Source organism: Salvelinus alpinus, chromosome 3, assembly GCF_045679555.1.
Source record: "Salvelinus alpinus chromosome 3, SLU_Salpinus.1, whole genome shotgun sequence".
Classification (NCBI taxonomy): Eukaryota; Metazoa; Chordata; class Actinopteri; order Salmoniformes; family Salmonidae; genus Salvelinus; species Salvelinus alpinus.
The window spans coordinates 31,152,644-31,171,345 of NC_092088.1; the positions used below are offsets into that span (position 1 = coordinate 31,152,644).

General features: G+C 45.3%; 1 protein-coding gene across 6 annotated transcripts in view; it reads left to right on the plus strand.

Moving 5' to 3' along the window:
* Positions 1–18,702, plus strand: part of LOC139569638 (double C2-like domain-containing protein alpha) — a 79,389-nt gene that overhangs the window by 47,760 nt on the left and 12,927 nt on the right. For all 6 annotated transcript variants that reach the window (XM_071391039.1, XM_071391040.1, XM_071391038.1 and 3 more), the window contains exons 7-8: positions 5,929–5,988; positions 17,087–17,289. In XM_071391039.1, the coding sequence (XP_071247140.1) occupies positions 5,929–5,988; positions 17,087–17,289 (263 nt within the window). The remainder of the gene's footprint in view (positions 1–5,928; positions 5,989–17,086; positions 17,290–18,702) is intronic.

Here is an 18,702-nt window from a genome sequence, read left to right on the forward strand (position 1 = left end):
ATATGCATCCTGTAAGCATTACATGGCAATGCAGGAATTTTGATAGCGCCCAGGGCCGTGGGCCAGAAGGTTGTGGGTTCGCAGACCACTGTAGACAAGAGTAGGGGTGGCCTCCTTAGTGGTCTAAGGCATTGCATCGTCGTGCTAGCTGTGCCACTAGAGATTCTGGGTTCAAGTCCAGGCTCTGTTGCAGCCGGCCGCAACCGGTAGATCCATGGGGCGGAACAAAATTGTCCCAGCATCATCTGGGTTAGGGAGGGTTTGGCCGGCAGGCATGTCCTTGTCCCATCACGCACTAGCGACTCTTATGGCGGGCCGGGCGCAGTGCACCCTGACATGGTCACCACGGTCACTTCCGGGTTAAGTGGGCATTGTGTAAGAAGCAGCGCGGCTTGGTTGGGTTGTGTTTCGGAGGATGCGTGGCTCTTCGTCTCTCCCGAGTCCGTACGGGAGTTGCAGCGATGAGACAAGACTATCAATTGGATACCATGAAATTGGGGAGAAAAAGTGGTAAAAAAAAAGAGTAGGGGTGGAAAAATCTCCTTTATAGTAAAAGTATTACATGAATCGATCATGGTATTTGCTGGTCTGAGAAAAAAACATTTTTTATAAAACTTTCATGCAATTCTGAAACATTTTACAAATTGTCACGAACCGGCTCGAAGTTCGTAACAAAAAGGGAGACAACGTGGAGATAAGGAATAACAAAATATATTTATTAACTGAAGTAAACTAAATACAATTAACAATGGTGTGTGTAGTCAGTAATCAGTAGTGTAAGTGAGTGGTTGCGTGCATAAATGTGATAATGAGAGAGGAAGGTGCCAACGCAAACAAAAACGGCCACAACCAAAATCTATCAGTGTCTGCATGGAGAGAGTCTCCCCAATGAATGGGGAAGAGGTGTATTTATCCCATTTTCCTGACGACCCTCCTTGCTCCGCCTACCGACATCCTATTAAGGAAAACAAGAGCAAAGAGAGAATTCCGCAGACAGAGTGGGAGGGTCGTCACAATATAAGCAGAATATTTTTTAATACCACACAAATTATCAGGTGTGACGGTAAAACAGTGATGCAGACAACGTCAAATTAACAATGGTTTAATAATCCAACAGGGGCAGACAATAGACAGGTCAAGGCAGGCAGGGGTCAGTAAACCAGAGGTGGGGCAACGGTTCCCGGACAGCAGGCGGGCTCAGGGTAGGCAGAGGTCAATAATCGAGGTGGGGAAAATGTACAGATCGGCAGGCAGTGTAAAGGCTTCTAGGAGTAGTGGGTGGAGGAGTCAGGCGCAGAGAGCAGGGTAGTTCAAAACGTGGATCTTTATTCCAAGAACAGAGTAACTGTCACGCCAAACACAAGGGCTCATAAATACCCAGTCCAACAAATAGGACGAAACTGTACAGAAAAGCGGAATCCACAATAATCCACACACCATGAACAGAAAAACAAGCCCGCACAAAAGCTGGCGGGCCTACCGGGTTTAAATAGCCCGAAACAAAACCCAAACAAGAAACAGGTGAAACTAATCAGACAAACTAACTGAAACAGAAAAGGGGATCGGTGGCAGCTAGTAGGCCGGCGACGACGACCGCCGAGCGCCGCCCGAACAAGAAGAGGCACCATCTTCGGCGGGATTCGTGACAGGCAGGCTCATGGTCAGGGGCAGGCAGAGTGGTCAGGCAGGCGGGCTAAGAGTCAAGACAGGCAAGGGTCAAAACCAGGAGGGTGAGAAAAAGAGAGACTAAGAAAAGCAGGAGCTGAGACACAAAAACGCTGGTTGACTTGACAAACATGCAGCAGACAAACACAGGTATAAATACACAGAGGATAATGGGGAAGATGGGCAACACCTGGAGGGGGGTGGAGACAATTACAAAGACAGGTGAACCAGATCAGTGTGACAAATTATGGAAATTACAGGCTAAGAATAGACAGAGGCCGATGTGTTCATATTAATCATATTTATCCAAATGCCAAATCAGTGTGTCTTGTTTGGAACTAAATTGTCCCTGTTTGCAAATAATTCAATCTGAAACTATAACGGCACAAGGCGAGACCCAGATGCAGACACAGGAGGCAGATGGTTCGAGTCTTAGTTGTTTATTTATATCCAAAAGGAGTAGGCAAGAGAATGGTTGTGGACAGGCAAAAGGTCAAAACCAGATTCTGAGTCCAAGAGGTACAGAGTGGCAGACAGGCTTGATGTTAGGGCAGGCAGGTGGGTCAGGCAGGCGTGTCCAGAAAAAACAGGCAAGGGTCAAAACCGAGAAGACTAGAAAAAGAGAATAGAAAACATACAAGACGAACTGGCACAGAGAGACAGGAAACACAGGGATAAATACACTGGGGAAAATAAGCGACACCTGGAGGTGGTGGAGACAATCACAAGAACAGGTGAAACAGATCAGGGCGTGACAGAAACGTAATTTGGAATCTGAGCATGGTACTTTCCAAAAGTTAGGCCTAACTTTCCACCCCATACAGAGTACGCCTACCGTTGCAGAAAAATGTAAGCTTTAATTGCTGGCTACACTTCTTCAGTTGCGTAACCCAATGAGAGAAGATCACAGGTGTTTCCCTAAAAGCTGTCTGGGTTTAAGCATCTTCTATTGTACAGAAAGTGAATAGCTTAATCAGTTGATAGTGACAGAATTAGAATACTTCCAAGCAAAGTAAATGTTTTTGTCTCCTCGGCTATAGGACATTGTAGCTCAGCCTCTGAATGTCAAATAAACGAAACAATGATATCCCCATATGCATCAAAGTCACGTCTTTCCCGGGTATTTTACAGCTTGTTTCTAGAATAAAGCACTGCGGACCAAAGCGCTGTTATAGATCATTTTATATAATCAGATCTGTTTTATTTTCTTCAAAATCTTAAGCTAACAAGGGGTAGGCCTGTGCTTTTTGACATTTTATTTAAAATAAGGTAGGCCTATGGCATACCCTCTCATACCCCCTCAATTCGAGTCCTGGTTTTAACTTAACAGCCGTTCACTGACACAGAGGTAGGCTTTTTTAAGAGTGAATAGTGGGTGGAGGAACTGACCGACAAATCTATGGTTATATCAGCCTATAGCTTAATTTCATCTGTCAAACATTTAGGCTTACCTCTTATTTCTTAATAGGTAAAAATAGGCTCCAACACAAAGCCCTCTTGTTGTTAGTAGTCTAATTAAAATGAAGACGGTTGAAATGCCTAGTCGAATTTGCCTTCTTTCAGCACTATGAGCTGTCCATTTCTGATTGCTGCTGCTTCAAGTTTCAGCACCGCAATGTAAATGATTCGAATCTGTCTTATTGTGAGGTCAATAACTCTGATAAATACATAATGGGCAAGAAACATATTGTTTTTAATAAAATCAATTATAGTAGTAGCAAGCTATCAAAGATGACCTCCGGTCCTCCCCTTCGCACTCTCTTTTCAAACTGAACAGAACATAAACTATAGGCCAGTCTTCACGCACGTTTTTGGACAAGGCTTAATAGCCACCAAAAATCAAAAGAAGCCTTTGACTCTCCTCCTGAACTGCCACCGTAGATCTACACAGCACAGCCATTGGTTAGGCAGCACACAAAAACTTTTTTGATCAGTAAGAGCAGAGCAGCCCGGGGCTCAGGGTTGGAATATCCTTTGCAGTGTGTAATGCTGCCTAGTTTTAGTTAGACCACCCCAGCAGATATCTTAGAAAGATAACTTTGTTCCGTGCTTCTCTGAGCACGCACTTCGTAGCCTATAGGCTATGGATCCTTATTGAGACCACATGAAATAGCCTATAGACACACTTGATATTGCGTGCCCAGCAAAGCTGTGAAACCTATTGTTATTCTCTGAATTCTTATTATTTTCATTTCCCTTGACTTGGTCAAATAACTCAAGCAAAGATAGTGAAAAAATATATATATTTGGCACACAGACACTAGAGGTCATGAGTAACTTGGTCAAAAATAATGGCACTGATTGGCCTATGAGGTGCTGTTATAAGCAGTCTCACTTAAACCTTCAAATCCGTCGCCTCTTTAGACCTAGAGACTTGAAATGCTGAACAAATTTGCCTCAAGGACCCAAAGGTCTCTCAAGATAGATTTTCCTACATCTTGAACATTTTTGAAAACGTATTCTCATTCTTCTCTCAACTTAGTTTCAGAAAAGCTAAAGGATTGGGTAAGATATGGCTGAGTTATTTATAAATCAGATTTTACCTGTCCATTTAAATCCTTTGTAAATCCACTTCACAATGGCTTATCAACTTGAAACGTTTTAGGGTCACAGTTCTCTTTTTTGACTGTAACTGTAATGCTTAAAATAATCACAAAACATCTTCTCATGGACTAAAAGTCAGATTGACTAAAAATTTCACAATAGTCACTAAAGAGTTCGAGAAAATAATGTTCAATAACATTCAAAGATGGCCACACAATACCAGTGGATTCATATTAGCACATACGTCTTCTCATGAACCATAGGACCAAAAGACACCAATTTGGAATGTAGGCCCATGGTACATGTCTTAACTTGGTTAAAGAAAATCTTGGTCAAAAGATGGCTGAGTTATTGACCTATCAAAAATCCGATTTGACATGTCCATTTAAACCAATGTTAATCCACTCCACAGTGTCCTATCAACTTGAAACTTATCATCGCTATCATGGATGTCTGAAAGTCAAACTGAATTTGGTATGGATGTCTAAAAAAACAAGGAAACTAGAAACAACTAATTGTTTGCATATGTAACGCTAATGCTCAAAGTCATCTGCAATCATCTTCTCCTCATTAACCATATGTCAGATTCCCTCCAGGTTTTGTATTTACTCATTACGTCAGTCTTTAATAGTTGCCGCATTCAAAACATAAGCTGTGTGAATAGTAAGTCACTGCTACCTTAGATGGCTGCACCAGACTAGATGGCGGCACTATAAATGTCATTGGCACCAGTGGCACCATAGGACACTAGAGCAATAACACTTGATCAAGTGGACTTTGTCTAATGCAAAGGATTGTTAAATTATGCTGACGAATAATGTGAAAAACAGGTTTTTAGAAATGTATTAATTTATTTAAAAAATGGAAATACCTTATTTACAAAGGTATTCAGACCCTTTGATATGAGACTCGAAATTGAGCTCAGGTGCATCCTGTTTCCATTGATCATCCTTGAGATGTTTCAACAACTTGATTGGAGTCCACCTGTGGTAAATTCAATTTATTGGACATGATTTGGAAAGGCACACACCTGTCTAAATAACTCCCCAAATACGGGTATCGCAAGCTTGTAGCGTCATACCCAAAAAGACTCGAGGCTATATTTGCTGCCAAACCTGCTCCAACAAAGTACTGAGTAAAGAGTCTGAATACTTATGTAAATTTGCAAACATTTCTAAAAACCTGTTTTTCTTTTTCATTATGGAGTATTGTGTGTAGATTGATGAGGGGGGTAAAAAAAAACAATTTAATCAATTTTAGTCTAAAGCTGTCACGTAACAAAATGTGTTAAAAGTGAAGGGGTCTGAATACTTTCCGAATGCACTATATGTGGTCTGAACGTAGTGAAAAGTGGAGATTTTATTTGGGAAAATATGAAACCGGAAGTCCTGCCTCTTGCTCTGTCAGGATACGACAGTTGTGAGGGTATATTTAAGTATTTTGGAATGCTAATGTGGAGTGAACCGACTGAGATTGAAATCATTTACACAAGCAGAATTAAGTAATGACTTTAAGAATGATTACAAGCTGCATTCTAAGATAACGAACCTACAGCACAGACTAAACTTCACTTGCGTCATCCTTGTGATACTGAGAGATAAACACGCTAATGCTTTCACTGATTGCACATAAAGGAAGATAGTTGTGAACCGTGTTCATTGCTGCTCGCAGCTATATTTATCTTTATTCCTCTCTCTCTCTCTCTCCCTCTCTCTCCAGCTTCCCTCCCCTTCTGCAATGAGTGCGGCACTGAGAGGCATTTCCTGCTACCTGAGAGAGGTACACCAAAAACACCCCTTCGCCTCTGTCTGTCTGACCATGGTTCAAACAAACTGTGCTGTGCCAACATCGCACGGCGCTTGTCTTTTAAAGGCCGTGTTGGCTTGAGCAACACCGGATTCAAAACGTTGAATTTTTCCATTTCAATTATTATACAAAATTCTTGCCACCAATAGAATGTTATATAAATGGGGGATAAAACCATCCCAGCTCTGCAGATTTCGCTACGAAGAGACAGAATCATTAGATCATTTGTTTTTTGGTACTGACCATATGTCGCTTGTTTTTGGTTGCAGGAATGGTTGAAGAAGTGAAACATTTACCTGGCGCTAACTCTGCAGATAGCACTACTGGGTGACTTGAAAAGTCAAAGTCAATCGCTCAAAAATATAATAACACTTTTAACAAAAATGTTTGTCTTTAATTTACAATCTTTAGAAACTATGAGAATAGAAAGGTTCAGAACTTTCAAAACATTAAAAAAATGTAAACTTAAATATGACATTCAGACCCTTTACTCAGTACTTTGTTGAAGCAAACTTTGGCAGAAATTACAACCTTGTGTCTTCTTGGGAATGACGCTACAAGCTTGGCACACCTGTAATTGGGGAGTTTCTCCCATTTTTCTCTGCAGATCCTCTCAAGCTCTGTTCAGTTGAATAGGTAGCGTCGCTGCACAGCTATTTTCAGGTCTCTCCAGAGATGTACGATTGGGTTCAAGCCCGGGCTGTAGCTGGACCCCTCAAGGACATTCAGAGACTTGTCCCGAAGCTACTCCTGTGTTGTCTTGGCTGTGTGCTTCAGGTTGTTGAAAGGTGAACTTTCGCCCCAGTCTGAGGTCCTGAGCACTCTAAGCAGGTTTTCATCAAGAATATCTCTGTACTTTGCTCCGTACATCTTTCCCTTGATCCCGACTAGTCTCCCAGTCCCTGCCACTGAAAAACATCCCCACAGCATGATGCTGACACCACCATGCTTCATCGTAGGGATGGTGCCAGGTTTCCACCTGACGTGACCCTTGGCATTCAGGCCAAATAGTTCAATCTTGGTTTCATCAAACTAGAGAATCTTGTTTCTCATGGTCTGAGAGTCCTTTAGGTGCCTTTTGGCAAACCAAGCAGGATGTCATGTGCCTTTTACAGAGGAGTGGCTTCTGTCTGGCCACTCTACCATAAACACCTGATTGGTGGAGTGATGCAGAGATGGTTATCCTGGAAGGTTCTCCCATCTCCACAGAGGAACTCTGGAGCTCTGTCAGAGTGACCACCGGGTTCTTGGTCACCTCCCTGACCAATGCCCTTCTCCAACGACTGCTCAGTTTGGCGGCCAGCTCTAGGAAGAGCCTTGGTGGTTTCTAATTTCTTCCATTGAAGAATGATGGAGGCCACTGTTTTCTTGGGGACCTTCAATGCTGCAGACATTTTTTGGTATCCTTCCCCAGATCTGTGCCTCGACACAATCTTGTCTCAAAGCTCTTTCGACCTCATTGCTTGGTTTCTGCTCTGACATCCACTGTCAACTGTGGGACCTTATATAGACAGGTGTGTGCCTTTCCAAATCATGTCCAGTCAATTGAACTTACCACAGGTGGACTCCAATCAAGTTGTAGAAACATCTCAAGGATGATCAATCGAAACAGGATGCACTCTATAAGCAGGAAGTAGAAGCCTAAGTGTTGTTGTCCATTAGTTTACTCCAATTAGGGGAGGGGTGTTAGGGTTAGTGGAAAATAATGAAGGAAAATATATTTAAAAAATATATATATACAGTACCAGTTAATAGTTTGGAATCACCTACTCGTTCAAGGGTTTTTCTTTATTTCACTATTTTCTACATTGTAGAATAATAGTGAAAACATCAAAACTGTGAAATAACACATGGAATCATGTAGTAACCAAAAAAGTGTTAAACAAATAAAAAATAATTTAATTTATATTTGAAATTCTTCAAAGTAGCCACCCTTTGCCTTAATGACAACTTTGCACACGCTTGGCATTCTCTCAACCAGCTTCATGAGGTAGTTACCTGGAATGCATTTCAATTAACAGGTGTCCCTTGTTAAAAGTTCATTTGTGGAATTTCTTTCCTTCTTAATGCGTTTGAGCCAATCAGTTGTGTTATGACAAGGTAGGGGTGGTACACAGAAGACAGTCCTATTTGGTAAAAAAAACAAGACTATATTATGGCTCAAATAAGCAAAGAGAAATGACAGTCCATCATTACTTTAAAACATGAAGGTCAATCAATCCTGAAAATGTCAAGAACTTTGAAAGTTTCTTCAAGTGCAGTGGCAAAAACCATCAAGCGCTATGATGAAACTGGCTCTCATGAGGACCGCCACAGGAAAGCAAGATCCAGAGTTACCCCTACTACAGAGGATAAGTTCATTAGAGTTAACTGCACCTCAGATTGCAGCCCACATACTGTAAATGTTTGAGAGTTCAAGTAACAGACACATCTCAACATCAACTGTTCAGGAGGTGACTGTGTGAATCAGGCCTTCATGGTCAATTTGCTGAAGAGAAACCCCTACTAAAGGACACCAATAACAAGAAGAGACTTCTTGTCTGAAGTCCCTGCAACATACGTCACGTGTCTGAGCCGTTGACCTGCAATTCTACTTTATCTCTGTATTGATGTTGTGCTTATTTGATTGCCTTACGGAGGGCATAACTGCACTGTTTGTATTCAACCATATTCCCAGTCACATTGCTGTGGTTAAATGCGATGGTTTGTGTTTTCAGTTTTGCGCGAATGCTGCCATCTATCCACAGTTTTTGGTTTGGGTAGGTTTAAATAGTCACGGTGGGAACACCATCCCCTATACACCTCCTTTCCCACTGTATGTAATAACACAAAAAACATTCTGGGCTAATAATGTAAGGAAAATATATCCTGCAAAGTTGCTTAGGAGCTAGAAGCAGAGCTGCCATTTCGAAATTATTTGTATTTTTTTTAATATATATATAAAAAGTAGTACTCACTCTTCAAACAAGTGATAGGCTAATAGTGTCACCCATCAGACTATTCTGAATTGAATCTTGTCTTTACATATACTAAATATTATATGTATGACATTTGTTTTGATTTAGAATGGACCATTATCATGCACCTGTCTCAGAACAGGGGCAGAGGGGAAAAAATGCATGTCATCTATATGGATTTTCCCATGGCTTATTTTCATGCCAGCCAGGTAGGTTATACTCCTGTTGTAAAGCTTAGAAATGTGCTTGATATTTGGAAAGTTGAGAAATAAATATAATAGGCCTAGCCTATAGAAAGCTGATGGAATCCTCCTCTTTTTAATAGAGGCCATCAAAAGTCTGTTTTCTCACGCAATTGCTTAGGCTATAGAAATGTTGCCCAACACGAGCTCATGGGCTCTCATGAAGTGCCTGATTTTTTAAAATACATTTGCATTGATGTTGTTAGAGGGACAATTACTTACTTACTGACTTTATTGTCCCTATGGGGAAATTTTTGTTGCAGTGTCATGTTGTCACGATCGTCTTCGGGAGAAAGAGAGGAGGACCAAGGCGCAGCGTGAAGTGAATACATTCTTCTATTTATTAAAGAAGAAACGAAGAACACTTGACAAACTTACTAAAACAACAAACGAACGTGACGCTATATATAAAACGTGCAGACACAAGCAACTAACATATAGACAATAACCCACAACCCACAATACAAAACAGGCTACCGAAATACGGTTCCCAATCAGAGACAACGCAAAACACCTGTCTCTGATTGAGAACCATATCAGGCCAAACACATAGAAATAGACAAACCAGACATACAACATAGAATGCCCACTCAGATCACACCCGGACCAAACAAAACATAAAACATACAAAGCAAACTATGGTCACGGCGTGACAGTACCCCCCCCCCCCCCCCTCCCCCTCAAGGTGCGGACTCCGGCCGCAAACCTAAACCTATAGTGGAGGGTCTGGGTGGGCATCTGTCCGCAGTGGCGGCTCCGGCGCGGGTCGTGGACCCCACTCCACCATAGTCATAACCCGCTTTGGTGGCGCCTCTGGAGCGGGGACCCTTGCAGTGGGTCCCGGACTGAAGACCATCCTAGAGGGCGCCACTGGACGGAGGGGCAGCTCTGGACTGAGGGGCAGCTCTGGACTGAGGGGCAGCTCCGGACTGAGGGGCAGCTCCGGACTGAGGGGCAGCTCCGGACTGAGGGGCAGCTCCGGACTGAGGGGCAGCTCCGGACTGAGGGGCAGCTCCGGACTGACGGGCAGCTCCGGACTGAGGGGCAGCTCCGGACTGAGGGGCAGCTTAGGACTGAGGGGCATCTCCGGAATGACGGGCATCTCCGGACTGACGGGCAACTCCGGACTGACGGGTAGCTCCGGACTGAGAGGTAGCGCCGGACTGACGGGCAGCTCCGGACTGACGGGCAGCTCAGGACTGAGGGGCAGCTCAGGACTGACGGGCAGCTCAGGACTGACGGGCAGCTCAGGACTGACGGGCAGCTCTGGACTGACGGGCAGCTCAGGACTGAGGGGCAGCTCAGGACTGAGGGGCAGCTCTGGACTGAGGGGCAGCTCCGGACTGAGGGGCAGCTCCGGACTGAGGGGCAGCTCCGGACTGACGGGCATCTCCGGACTGACGGGCAACTCCGGACTGAGGGGCAGCTCGGGACTGAGGGGCAGCTCCGGACTGAGGGGCAGCTCCGGACTGAGGGGCAGCTCCGGACTGAGGGGCAGCTCCGGACTGAGGGGTAGCTCAGGACTGAGGGGCATCTCCGGACTGACGGGCAACTCCGGACTGAGGGGTAGCTCAGGATTGAGGGGCAGCTCCGGACTGAGGGGCAGCTCCGGACTGACGGGTAGCTCCGGACTGAGGGGTAGCGCCGGACTGACGGGCAGCTCCGGACTGACGGGCAGCTCAGGACTGAGGGGCAGCTCCGGACTGACGGGCAGCTCCGGACTGACGGGCAGCTCCTGACTGACGGGCAGCTCAGGACTGATGGGCAGCTCAGGACTGAGGGGCAGCTCAGGACTGAGGGGCAGCTCCGGACTGAAAGGCGACTCCGGACTGAAAGGCGGCTCTGGCAGCTCCTGACTGGCGGGCGGCTCTGGCAGCTCCTGACTGGCGGGCGGCTCTGGCGGCTCCTGACTGGCGGGCGGCTCTGGCGGCTCCTGACTGGCGGGCGGCTCTGGCGGCTCCTGACTGGCGGGCGGCTCTGGCAGCTCCTGACTGGCGGGCGGCTCTGGCGGCTCCTGACTGATGGATGGCTCTAACGGCTCCGGACAGACGGGCAGCTCAGGCGGCGCTGGACAGACGGGCAGCTCAGGCGGCGCTGGACAGACGGGCAGCTCAGGCGGCGCTGGACAGACGGGCAGCTCAGGCGTGCCGAGGCGCACTGTAGGCCTGGTGCGTGGTGCCGGAACTGGTGGTACCGGGCTGGGGACACGCACCTCAAGGCGAGTGCGGGGAGAAGGAACAGGGCATACTGGACTGCCGAGGCGCACTATAAGCCTGGTGCGTGGTGCTGGTACTGGTGGTACTGGGCTGGGGACACGCACCTCCTTGCGAGTGCGGGGAGGAGAAACAGGGCGTAACAGGGCACTGGAGATGCACAGGAAGCCTTGTGCGTGGTGTAGGCACTGGTGGTACTGGGCCTGTGCGAGGGGCTGTCACAGGCAGACTGGTGCGTGGAGAAGGCACCGGATAAACCGGACCGTGGAGGCGCACCACAGGTCTCGAGCACCGAGCCTGCCCAACCCTACCTGGCTGAATGCTCCCCGTAGCCAGGCCAGTGCGGCGAGGTGGAATAGCCCGCACTGGGCTGTGCTGGTGAACCGGGGACACCATGCGTAGGGCTGGTGCCATGTACCCTGGCCCAAGGAGACGCACTGGTGACCAGATGCGGAGAGCCGGTTTCATGGCACCTGGCTCGATGCCCAATCTAGCCCGGCCGATACGAGGTGCTGTTATGTACCGCACCGGGCTATGCCTGCGCACCGGGGACACCGTGCGCATCTCCGCATAACACGGTGCCTGACCGGTCGCTCTCTCTCCACGTTAAGCACGGGGAGTTGGCTCAGGTCTCCTACCTGGCTTAGCCACACTCCCCGTGTGCCACCCCACCCCCCCCAATACATTTTTGGGGCTGCCTCTCTGGCTTCCAGCCGCGCTTACGTGCAGCCTCCTCATACCGCCGCCTCTCCGCTTTCGCTGCCTCCAGCTCAGCTTTTGGGCAGCGATATTCACCAGCCTGTGCAGGGTCCCTTACCGTCCAGAATCTCCTCCCAAGTCCATTTCTCCACAAAGCGCTGTTCCTCCATTTCACGCTGCTTGGTCCATTGATGGTGGGTTATTCTGTCACGATCGTCTTCGGGAGAAAGAGAGGAGGACCAAGGCGCAGCGTGAAGTGAATACATTCTTCTATTTATTAAAGAAGAAACGAAGAACACTTGACAAACTTACTAAAACAACAAACGAACGTGACGCTATATATAAAACGTGCAGACACAAGCAACTAACATATAGACAATAACCCACAACCCACAATACAAAACAGGCTACCTAAATATGGTTCCCAATCAGAGACAACGCAAAACACCTGTCTCTGATTGAGAACCATATCAGGCCAAACACATAGAAATAGACAAACCAGACATACAACATAGAATGCCCACTCAGATCACACCCTGACCAAACAAAACATAAAACATACAAAGAAAACTATGGTCAGGGCGTGACACATGTACACGTTTAAAGTAGCGTTTAAATACGAAACAAAATTGACAATACAACTTTCATAACAGTTACATACCAATAAAATATATATATTTTTAAAGACTAGCCTGCTGGTCTTACTGAGTCGATAGGAACATTAGAACGAGCAATTTAGGAGGGATATCACACCTGGCACAAATGATGGTCTAGTTCTGTTTTTCCTGTTGACTACCAGAGTGCTCAGAGTGCTGAGTACCAGGTAGTTAGCAAGTTTGGTATGTTACCAATAACCATCAGCAGCATCAGAACTTGGAGAAGCCTAGTTACCTTGACTAAAAGGTCATGTGGAATTTGACTGTGGTCATGACTCGTGAATGCCAGTGTGGTGGTAGTATGGTCACTGTAACAGCCCTAATCAAAGGTTGGCAAATTTATGCACTCACAAAAATAACACAAAATAGACATACATGTAAGGGGGTAAAAATGGATGTGGAATACAGACGAATGTATGCTTCACTATTAATACATGCATGTAGCTCGGCTCTGCCTGTGGCCATGGGAGTGACTCATGCTTCCCTGAGATGTTGCATCTCATCATTCTTAGCTTCTTTGAGTGGCTGCTCCCTCGCTTTTCTTTTCTATTCCTTCATCCGTCAATCTTAATGTGATGTGCCATGATGCGTACCGTGCTGTACTTGCGATCAGACTCTTCCATCACAATAGTCAGTCTATAAGACACACAAGAGGATGAATGAATAGATCAATTTTATTGATCCCCAGAGGGGAAATTGAGCTTGTCACTAGCATAAGATCGATCACTGGCGGACTTACCACTAGGCGGAAAAGGCAGTTGCCTCAGGCCTCGCATCATCAGGGGCCTTGTGAGCTGGGCATAATAAAAAAATAATAATACTAGTAGCCCCCCCACCATGCTCTGCCTGCTAGAGTGGCACCTCCTTTCCTTATTTTCCTTCTTCTTCGTCTGGTTTTCCGGCAGACTAGACGCTTTGTTGCGTATTGCTGTCATTCACAGTTCGGGAAAATGCATTGCACATTTTGTTCACAAAAAAAGGGAAAAGGGAAATGGGCAACACCACCTTTCTGTTCCTTCTGTCCCTCACGCTTTTTCAGCTACGGTTAATAAAGTAGCTTAAAAATTGACTTTTCCGCTGTTTACTTCACTCGGATAAGACCAGGTCTATACGGAACTGGTCTAGTTGGCCTCGGGTCCGTTCGGAATGAGTCGCTATATTAAACAAATACATTTATGCATATCGGGTCCAACATTTTGGACCCATGAAGAACTCTAACGTGACGTGCCATACTCTTTTTGGCCAGACAGCATCAGATACATGGCCTACATACACTGAGCGTACAAAACATTAGGAACAATATTGAGTTGCACGCCCTTTTCCCTCAGGACAGACTCAATTCATCGGGGCACGAACTCTACAAAGTTTTGAAAGCGCATGTTGACTCCAATGCTTCCCACAGTTGTGTCAAGTTGGCTGGATGTCCTTTGGGTGGTGGGCTATTCTTGATACACATGGGAAACTGTTGAGCGTGAAAAACCCATCAGCATACTCAAACCAGTGTGCCTGGCACCTACTACCATACCCTGTTCAAAGGCACTTAAATATTTTGTCTTGCCCATTCACCCTCTGAATGGCAAACATACAGAGTACATTTCTCAATTGTCTCAAGGCTTAAAAATCCTTCTTTAACTTGTCTCCTCCCCTTCATCTACACTGATTGAAGTGGATTTAACAAGTGACATCAACAAGGGATCATAGCTTTCACCTGGATTCACCTGGTCAGTCTATGTCATGGAAAGAGTAGGTGTTCCTACTGTTTTTTACAGTCAGTGTACAGTATAGTTAGACAGAGGGGCGCTGTTTCCCTCGTTTGGATGCTTTCCCTGGTAAGATAAACTCAGCAAAAAAAGAAACATCCTCTCACTATCAACTGCGTTTATTTTCAGGAAACTTAACTTCTTAGTGATCCCTTCGGGCAGTTGTTGTTGCCATCCTGTACCTGTCCCGCAGGTGTGATGTTCGGATGTACCAATCCTGTGCAGGTGTTGTTACACGCGGTCTGCCACTGCGAGGACAATCAGCTGTCCGTCCTGTCTCCCTGTAGCGCTGTCTTAGGCGTCTCACAGTATGGACATTGCAATTTATTTCCCTGGCCACATCTGCAGTCCTCATGCCTCCTTGCATGCCTAAGGCACGATCACGCAGATGAGCAGGGACCCTGGGCATCTTTCTTTTGCTGTTTATCAGAGTCAGTAGAAAGGCCTCTTTAGTGTCCTAAGTTTTCATAACTGTGACCTTAATTGCCTACCATCTGTAAGCTGTTAGTGTCTTAACGACAGTGCCACAGGTGCATGTTCATTAATTGTTCATGGTTCATTGAACAAGCATGGGAAACAGTGTTTAAACCCTTTACAATGAAGATCTGTGAAGTTGGATAGTTGTGTTAGTTGGATTTTTACAAATTATCTTTGAAAGACAGGGTCCTGAAAAGGGGACGTTTCTTTTATTGCTGAGTTTAGTTTCAGACACTGAATTGAAGGAAAGTTGAAGGAATTGAAGGAAAGTTGGCGGGTGCACAGTGCACTGTTGCTGGAATTATTTTGGATGAACGTGTGACCTACTTTTTGAAGTGATTTGGTAGTCAAAGGTAATACATGTTTACTGTTAAATTACGTCTTTACTATAAAACCCCAAATCACTAAGTCTGTCCATGCATAAGATAGGACACGTACAGGGACAATATGTAATAAAAAAATATGGAATGAAGTTCAGAGCGACACTGTATTGAATGTACTGACATGGACATGTTTCAACCCAAAGGCTATTGTCTTATGTCAGATAACGTGTTTGTCTGCACTAGCAACGCGTAGTAGTGGTGCACCTGTTGGAAGACAATGTCCCAATGCAGTAATTCGACAATGGCAACAACAAAGAAATGCTAATATGATACTGTATCCATAAGTATTAAATATACTTTATGTAAGGGATAAACGCCGAAGTCATGTACATTACCTTGGAAATAATGGACAACGCAGAGGGACGAGGCAGGACCGAGTACCCATTGCAGAGTAAATTTTTCAAAGGTAATGTACAGAACAGAGCCGTTTATCCCGCTTATACCACCCACAGTTGCTAGAGAAAACAATATGATGAAAGCACACATTTACCAGTAGGGGGAAAAATTATGTTTATATTTTCATTTTTATAAACTAATTCATACTTTCTCATCTTTTGGTTGCTAGAGTCGCGAACAAGTCATTTGTTCAGTTAGTTTGATACTTATGGACGCGATCCAGTCGTTCGTTCTTTATGTTCTGTGGCCATGCTCGCTGGCAATCTTCTTATCCCTTGCTTGCTAGCTAGCCAGCTAGCTACGGCTAACACAGTCACGACCTCTGCAGACAGAATAACAACAAAGTAGCTGTTTTCTAATGACGTTAATTTGGATACATCCATAACAATGAGCTGATAATGCCCAATTTTGCCTGGCGTAGCCAGAAAAGTTTGCCTTCACTTCAGGACACTCAACACTGTTCGTTACGAGGAGATCGCATTGCATATCAAACACAACTAGTTTGTTGCTAGCAAACCTGCCAATATGACAACCGAATTAAAAAAGATCCGTTTCTGAAAACAGCTGGTCAAAATGTGGGAGTATTTGACAGCATAGAGCCACTTGTACCATGACTGCAACAGTAGGGACCAGAGAAATTCATTTCCATCACTCACCACGTTAGGTCATCAGATGCTCCAAAAAAATATGTCTCTGCAAAAACAAATCAATGCTAGCTAGCTAAGTTCTTCCTCGTTGGACCTGCGTTTACAGTGTATCCAATTTTGGTTTGTTGGTTTAGGGCTCTGTTACTTTGTAGCAAGTATGGTCTAACCAATCAGAAACGAGTATTCAACAATGCTGTGGTATAATTCTCATTGACTGGTAGTTGCTAACTTTTTTTGACCTTGCACGTCCTTTTTCCCAAAAACGTGCCGCTAGGTCCTTTCAGCTAGTAGTTGCTATGTCAACATCGTGTCTGACAAATGCTGTCACTGCTAACTTAAGTGCCTTCAGTACAGACACAAAAGGTCAATACACAGTCATCCCAACAGACTGTTGGCCTAAATACTGAAGAGCACAACGTAAAAAGTTCAACAGTTCTTTGGCACTCGCTCATTTAAGAGGGCGATGATAGCAGCCCCTGGTTTGACTCTTTCCTTTTCTCTCTCACTCTATCCTTTATTTTTATTTTTCTCTGCTACTTTCTCTCTCATTCTCTATCCTTTTCTCTATATCTGTTCCTATCTCTCACTCTCTCCTTTTCTCTACCACTTTTTCCTCATCCTCAATGTCCCCTTTCCCTCAGTGGGAGAGTGAACAGCAGAGGAGTCTGGAGGAGAGGGGTCGTCTGCTGCTCTGCCTGCAATTCCTCCCCACGTCCGGTGTGGTCGATAAGGCCAAAGGGGAGGCCAAGGAGATGGCCCACGGAGGGCTTTGTGTGGGTGTGCGACGCTGCGCCCACCTAGCCGCCATGGACGTCAACGGATTCTCGGACCCCTATGTCAAAACGTGAGTATAGACGTTGACCGTGATACCAATACTAGACCTGGGTTGTGTTCATTAGAGCACACCGCAGCAAAATGTTTGATGAAAGGCTCAAAGTATCTGAAAGAAAACAAATACGTTATTATTTCCAGTGGGCAAGAGCGGTAGAAAGAGATGCAGTGTACAGAGAGTCATGGTTATTAAGATGACTATCTTACTGTATATGCCCTTCAAGTAACATACAGAGATTTACGGACTGGAGCTGTTGCACAATTGCATTTCAATAGTAAATTATTTGAAAACAAGTAGAGAGAGAGAGTGTGTGTGTATGTATATGCATGTGTGTGTGTGTGTGTGTGTGTGTGTGTGTGTGTGTGTGTGTGTGTGTGTGTGTGTGTGTGTGTGTGTGTGTGTGTGTGTGTGTGTGTGTGTGTGTGTGTGTGTGTGTGTGTGTGTGTGTGTGTGTGTGTGTGTGTGTGTGTGTGTGTGTGTGTGTGCAAGCCATGGCTAGTGAGAGGGGGAATTTTTCCCAGCGTGACTGATGCATCCTGACAGAAATCGTACAAAGGAAATAAACATTTCATCCCTTGTCAATGTGTTCACTTCAATTCCGTCACTGGCCTTGAGTGCCGAGCTCACTTTACCTCCCTTTCACACGTACATAAACACACACATACACACTTTCTTGGAGAAATATGCCAAACCAGCTATTTCCCCCCTCAGGTTAAAGTACAAGCAAGTCATACAAATAGACATGCCACCATTTTCCTACTGCCAGTTCACACAATCAAATGTCTCTCCTGCAGACGCTTTCTCTCTCACACACACACGATCATGCACACACACACACACACACACACACACACACACACACACACACACACACACACACACACACACACACACACACACACACACACACACACACACACACACACACACACACACACACACACACACACACACACACACACACACACACACACACAATCATGCACGCAGACACAAACTGATGCATGCAGACACACACAGGCACACACAGGCACACACAGACACACAGCGTCTCGTTATTTTTCTTCTCTCTCTCTCTCTCTCTCTCTCTACCACGCTCTCTCTCACGTTGTTCTGTATTAGCACTCAGTACATTCCCCATCTGTTTTGTTGTGTCTGAGTGTGGGGGAGAACATCAGGTCTTCGTGCTGCGGGGTGGTGGGTGGAAAATATGTGTGTGATGGAAATGCAGAACACTAGCTCTCTGTCGGTTTATATATTAGAGAATGTGTCAGAGCACAGAGAGAGATACATGGCACAGTTAAAGAGTCTGCTGTGTAGCTTAAGACTTCAAGTATCAGACCGTGAGATAATACGAGTTCACGTTCAGAACTGTCCTTGTTATGACACACGTAGCTAGAAACGTACTATACAATATAGATTCGG